At 53.0% G+C, this 7,045-nt stretch overlaps 1 protein-coding gene across 1 annotated transcript; it reads left to right on the forward strand.

Moving 5' to 3' along the window:
- Window positions 1–3,685: 3,685 nt before the first annotated feature.
- Window positions 3,686–5,446, forward strand: CABS01_09384 (glycosyltransferase family 2; the record flags this gene model as incomplete). The annotated part of the gene is made up of 4 exons (XM_060542741.1): window positions 3,686–3,771; window positions 3,893–4,747; window positions 4,820–5,114; window positions 5,174–5,446. The coding sequence occupies 4 exons, from the start codon at window positions 3,686–3,688 to the stop codon at window positions 5,444–5,446; spliced, it is 1,509 nt and encodes a 502-aa protein (XP_060400468.1).
- Window positions 5,447–7,045: the final 1,599 nt, after the last annotated feature.

Raw genomic sequence — 7,045 nt, forward strand, 5'->3', positions numbered from 1 at the left:
TACGCTCGTCCAAGTCTGGTCCGGTCTCTGCTTCATTATGGGCCAGAGAAGGGACGGGTATCCATAATAAGCAGCACGAATGCTTGTTCATCCGCTCAGTGAGACTCCACGCCGGCCGTCCGTTTGTCAGATGCGAAAAATGGAGACTCTACAACGGCCCAGGCCATGCCGGGGTTTTGTCAGTGCGTACATAGCAGATGGCGAGCCGATGGTTTTCTCACGCCTAGCGACTGGAGGCTGCTTTTCTCCAATTTTTCAGGATTTTACCCCTCCCGGGCATTGCAAGAGTCTGTCTGCGGCTAAGTTGCTCTGCCCATGAGGTTACTGTTTCCTACGGCCTACGGGATATTGCTAACACTGTCCCCAGACGCCAGGTTGCTGCTGATGAGCAGACCGGGTCGGTTATTTCGAATTCTATCCTCTTGTCTCCAAGGTACCTTGCCTACCTATCTCTTGCCATGATTTCCCCCCAGCTTTCTCAGGGCGTCGAACCATCTCATTACCGGGCCGCTGATTCGACCTCGCCTAAAGTTGTTCCGCCAGGCCCTGGTCATTACCCTCGGTCTGCTGCAACTTTTCAGGTCAGGAATCGAGGCCATTGACGGAAGGGCTCTGTTCCTGGTCCTTGTCGCCAGCAGCTCCTCCAGAAGCTCTCCACCTTTTGTCTCTGGATGTGCAGATGCCCGGTCGTACTCAAACGAATGATGGAATCTGCCCACCAAAACAGTGGATCTCCAAATCTCGCCGTGCTGCCATTTTCCACATCAACTAGCCGCTCAACCATGGAGAATGGAGTACGGCAACCAACCAAGGCAAGCAGACCCTCCCTAGTGCGCAGGGTATGGCGTTATTCGCGCGCTACACTAGACTCTTGCGGCTTGCCAGTCTTACTATACAGTAGCAGTACTACAGAGTACCCATTCCGAAAAGATAGAAGAATTAAAAAAAAAAAAATTCTAACCTCTCTTGTGAGTCTTGTCGCTTCTTGTCGCCTCTCACATTCCTCGTCCCCCTCTCGGTTTCTTCAAGCCATGCCCTCATACAGCCTCCACAGGCTGCCGTCGTTTCGCTCCCCTCCCCACCAGATCGCCTCCGCCCTGTGATTCGCGTTTCCCCAGTCGCCATTCATAGCGTGATGGGGCCAAGAAGAGGAGGGGAGGGGAAGAGGAGAGGGCAGGGACCAGCCAGTGGCTCAGTACCCTCAACTCCAGCCGCCTCTTACTACGTACTATTACCATGCCTATCGTGTTGTTTCGCTTCAAGGGTCGAGGTTCGAGAGTCCTCGAGGATTACGATGGCTCGTGTTCCTTGGTTGACTCCAGCAGTCGCCTCCATTCTTGAAACTACCTGACTGTGGTTGCAGGTCAGACAGACATCAACAAGGAAGTAAGACGAGGAGAGCGAGCAGGGCAGGGTAGGCAGGCAGGCAGGCAGGACATGATGCCAGATTATGGCCCCGATTCACGTTTCCCGTTTCTTGACACTTCTCCGTCGCATGCGCGCCGAAGGACGGCCGTTGAGGTGCGATGGGAAACGATGTAGTGCGAGGACATATCGCAGCACTACTCTTCGCAAGTGCTGATGCCAATCGGTGCGATGTGTCCATGGCAAGACGATTGCCTGCCCACTGCAGGCTATCTGGATGCTTGCTAAAGAAGCGTCGTCCCAACACGGTGCCACAAAAGCCAGCCTCTGGGCCCCATTTTGGACCTGTACCCACAAGGGCCCCAGCCCATACCTAGCAGGTCGTCAATCCAGCCAGTGTTGGAGACAAGAGGCCGTAACAGCAATAGCAGCAGCAGCAGGCGAAGACGTAGTTGCAGCAGTAGCGGCGGCGGCAGACGCAGCTGGGAGGCAAGCAGGGTGGTGGCAGCCCCAGATGGCAGAGGCAGAGAGAGAGAGGCACACACACAGACGCGCGCACTCACTCAGTGAGAGAGAGGAAGACGGGAGTGAGTGAGCGAGTGAGTGGGTGAGTGAGAGAGAGGAGGGGAAGGAAAAAGGTACTTGGGGTGCGGTTGTGGACTCTTCCGCTCCAAGTACGCCCAAGTACCTGCTTCGTACTCTGGGAACCCTGGCCATGTATGGACTGGGTGGGAGAAGAGATGGTCGATTTGCACGCCTCCTCTGCCTTTCTCTCTCTCTCTCTCTCTCACTCTCTCTGTTTTTTTTTTCCTTTCTGCAACTGGCACATCTGCACACGCCCTTCGCACCCCCATCCACCAACATGCTCACCCCTCCCCTTCTTCTTCGTCTCCCCAACCCCGATACAACCGCCGCGCACCCCTCCCCTCGTCTGCCCCTCGTCTCTGCCCCAATACCCTTACAGACGAACGTGATGCATGTCTATCTATGTGAGCGCGAGAGAGAGAGAGCCAGTGGTGAGTGTGGTGTAGCTAAGAAAACAGGCCGCGAGTAGGTGCCAGTCTAGACGAAGTACCTTCAAGACCCATCGTCTTGCCGTCTTGCACCACAATCTTAGACAAGTCCAGTCGACAAGTCCGTACATCCATAATCCATTACCACACATTAGACACATGCATCCATACTCCGTACATCTCGAGTACTTTTTTTGCCTTGTTTGGATGGAGCCACCATTACCGTCTCCATGCATGGGCGCATCTCTAAACTAAACAACCCATGCATGCCTGCCAACCCTCCACCACATCTGGCTACGTATATATCCTTGTCCCTCGCCCCAGGACGACCTACTCTCCTCGGACGACCTCATCACCACTTCTTCTCCCCCGGGTCATTGTTGTTTTTTAAAAGACCAATTGGTCCGCGCAATGGTTTGAGTTTCCATTGCCATCTTTCATCTCTGTATAATACTTTGTTTGACCCCTTCTCGAAATCCTCCCCCACTGCCACCGGCATCCCATACACGCGGCTTGGGTGTTGGTCATTCCGTCTTGCCCGTGTCATTCTTTGATACCACCTCCAACGACGGACACAGACAAAGCGCTCTGCTTGTCCGATCTACTACCTCGATCATTAGGGTCCTTCTAGACAGAAAGGCAGAAGAGACTTGAAGATAGAGCGAGAGCAGCACTTGGCTTCGGAAGTTGCACGACGACAACACATAGATCGAGCAAGAACTCATCATCCGGGACTCTCTCGACAGTCATCACCACACGCTACTCTAGACCCACGAGCGTGATACCTCGTAGGAAGCAGAGCAGATTGGGGATACCATCTAGATTTTTCGCATTCACATCACCTTGGGTACCAGTTTGAAACTGTTGGAAAGTTCTCAGGTTGCCTCACCTTCAGCAGAACACCTCACACCTCGGTCAGAAAACAAAATAGTGGACCATTTCATCTGAATACGCAGCAAACATATTCACCAAAGGGCAAATCAAAGAAGAAGTCACGGGACTTGTTCAAATTCACCAAGACGACATTCTGAGAAGGAAGGCACGCTCAAGGCCTGGACCTCCTGCCACCTCCTGACTATTCGAGAATTTCTCTGGACCAGAAGGCACAAAACCCAACTCCTTCTCCCACATCCTTCTTCTCATCCTCCTCGCCCTCCACAACCAACCAACAACCACGCGCGCAATCCCTCCCATTGCGGCTTTGTTGGGTTCCCTTTCCCATCTCTATCAAAAACCTCTTCACGACCTTCTCTGAATTACCTCAGAATCACGCACGCGCACTTCCCAACCGCAGGAAGCAATTCACGATGGCAGACATCATGAATCTCTTCTTGCCCAACCTTGGCTTCGGTTGGTCTCCTACCGCCTGGATGTACCTGTTCATCGCCCTTTGGTAAGTCACTACTTTCTGCGAAAAAAAACATGACCCTCCATTGCTACTGCTAGTAGCGCAGCAAACATCTGCCTTGCCTTTTTAATTTTCGACATCTTGTGTATCTAACCATCCTTGGCAGGCTGCATCGTTACACCCGCCTCCTTGTCAACTGCGTCAGCCACTGGGTCTACAAGTCCAAGCCGATTCCCGCCAACCCTACCTTCACAGCTGACGATGTTACCGTCATCATCCCCACCATTCACAATGTCTTCGAGGAGCTTCGCCCTTCTCTGCTCAGCATCATCGCCTGCAACCCTCGCGTTCTGATGCTCGTTACTACCAGCGAGAAGCATGCCTCTCTTGAGAAGCTTGCTCGCAGCCTTCCTCACCCTAATGTGCAGGTCTACTCTACCCCCATTGCCAACAAGCGTCTTCAGGTCTGCGAGGCTCTGCCCAAGGTGACTACCAAGCTCACCATCATGGCTGACGATGATGTCACCTGGCCTTCTACCATGATGCCCTGGATTCTTGCTCCCTTCGAAGACCCCAAGATTGGCGGTGTCGGCACTTGCCAGAGAGTTAAGCGCGTCTGGGATGGCCCGCTATCCACTCGCATCTTCAACTGGCTCGGCGCTGCCTACATTGAGAGACGCAACTTCGAGATCTCGGCCACCCACAACCTCGACGGCGGTACTTCCTGCATGTCTGGCCGAACTGGTGCCTACCGATCTGAGATTCTGTCCAGCCACGACTTTCTTGAGGGCTTCAAGACCGAGAAATGGGGCAAGTATATCCTGAACGCCGACGACGACAACTTTGTCACTCGCTGGCTCGTCAGCCACCAGTGGAAGACTTGGATCCAGTACGAGAAGGAGTGTGAGCTCGAGACCACTCTGGAGAACAGTACCAAGTTCCTCTACCAGTGCTCCCGCTGGGCTCGCAGCAATTGGCGTAGCAACTGGACCAGTCTTGTCCGCGAGAGATACGTTCTCACGTAAGTAGAAGCACACCCATCTGGGATTTCTCCTATTGCCTGGCATGATGTACTAACCCATAGCGACTACAGTCAGCAGCCCTGGTGCACTTATGCTCTCCATATTGCAACCTTCACTTCCTTGGCGTTCCTCTTCGACCCCCTCATCATCTTTGCTTTGTGGAAGGGTACTGCCGACTGGGACGCTGAGTACCGCCACCAGGCCCTCTGGGCTCAGATCATCTTCGTGTTCGGCTTCACCAAGGTCGTCAAGCTCGTGAACCTATTCCGTCGCAACCCTAGCGATATTCTCTTCCTGCCCGTCTCTATCCTCTTTGGATGGGCCCATGGAATCATCAAGCTTTACGCCTTGTCTACCCTCAAGATGGTAAGTAGCTACTTGAACCACATTATATGATACCGATTTTATTAACATCTTGGCAACAGACCTCCTGGGGCAGCAGAGCCGATGGTGATACCAACGATGACATCCGTCTGACTCCTCGTCCCAAGCGAGCCATGAGTCTGACCACGCCCCCTGGTGGCCAGGACCTCGTTCGCTACCGCTTCGAGCGCCAGATGACCGAGAAGGTCTCCGACTGGCACCGCCCTGCTAACGAGGCGCGCCGACCCCAGACCGTGCGCATGAACACCTTCCCCGCGAAGGATATCAAGGCGCCTCACGTCACCTTCTCCCTCCTGGAGCACCCCACGGACTAGATCCACGGCAGCCACGAATATCACGAATTATGAATTTGCAACACATTGGTTTGCCAGAGGAGAAACGGGACTCTGGCTTGGGTGGCTTTCTTATGTCTCCTTTCCTGGAAGGCGGAAACGAAGAGGGTTAATCATCCACCCTTTCTTCATTTTCCTTACGCCTCTTTTCCGGAAAACAAAAATCACCGACCCAAAAGGACTTTGGAACGGGAAAAGTTTTGTTGTTCTTTCCTCTTTACGATGAATACACGAACGATCGCATACGGGAAATGGGACCACAGCACAGAAGTGCGTGTCAAGAGTATAATCATCAACGGCATGGAAACCATTCGGCATGGAGAGCAGGAATAGGTGGTTTGGTCATCTGCTTCAGGGAGACAGTTTTTCCTCCCTGGATTTTCTCGACTATTGGTCTCTTTTTTCATTTTCCTTATCAAAAACCCCCCCAAAAATGGCGAGGGTAAAGGGTTGGTCTTTGTGATTTCTTTTCTTCCTTCTCCTCCATTTCAGAAACGAAAGAGAGGTAGTCGGAAGAGGTACATCGCGCGGCGGGCAACAGGGCAGGCAGCTTTGATCTTCGTCGGAGGCATTTTATTCGATGCATTGCGAGACATGGGAAATCAGGAAGACACACAGAGAGAGAGGGCGGCAAGGCATTAGACTGTTGGTCTCTACCATTATCCCATCTTCTTTTCCACTCAGACCAAGAGACAGCTTTCCATAGACTGAAGAAAAGAAAGCAAATTTCCACAATAAACCAAGGCGCCCCCCAAGGAAAGAAGAACCGAGGCTCGTGAGGTCTACTCCACTAACTATCAGTAGTTTGTGATGCGATGTGTGATGTCGGGCAGCTGCATATCTTTCTTCAACACAATTTATAAAAAGAAAGGTTTCCCGAGCCAATGGGAATACAACGTCCCTGCATCCTGACGAACTGGGGGATCGACTAGTTGGATCGGGGGGGGACTCGCCAGGAAGAAGAAACGAGCAGCAAGCACAGCATGTGTGCCAGGGGGGAGGGGAGGGAAGGGAAGGTTGGTGGCATTCGTTACACAGCATGGTAATTTGACGCGCAGTCTCGTATCCCGCCATGGTGTTGGCCCCCAATAAACGGTTTCCGGGAAACCCGCGATATCTGACATGCGATATTGTACGTGTGTGTACGTGTGTGTGGCTTCTCATCAGTACGAACCCCACGATATGACCCCCGGTTACACGGCAGGGCCAAGGTATGCGAATGCCTACCTTGTTCACTAATTCTCCGGCCGGAAAGGCCTGACCTGGCCTCAAGGGACTCTTTCAGTTCCTTCCGGAAATCGAATACTCAATGTAGGTGAGAGGCTGTGCCATGTTCATGCGCCTCGTTACCACGGTAGAGTGGTGTGTGATATTGTCTTACATGACGTCCTTGGTGAGGCTGGTGGGTGTGGAGATTTTGGAGGGGTGGTTAAAAGCCCAGACGAGCACGCGGCTCTGATTTGGCCGTCGTTTGCCGCGATGCTCGCCCGAAGACGACGAGCTGAGGAGTGAGTACGGTTCCCGGTCGATTGTTGTGACTCTTTGTGGCAGTGGTGGTGTTGTCCTGCTCATCTCAAGTTT

Source organism: Colletotrichum abscissum (assembly GCF_030869225.1).
Source record: "Colletotrichum abscissum strain IMI 504890 chromosome Unknown Scaffold_22.1, whole genome shotgun sequence".
NCBI classification, from domain to species: domain Eukaryota; kingdom Fungi; phylum Ascomycota; class Sordariomycetes; order Glomerellales; family Glomerellaceae; genus Colletotrichum; species Colletotrichum abscissum.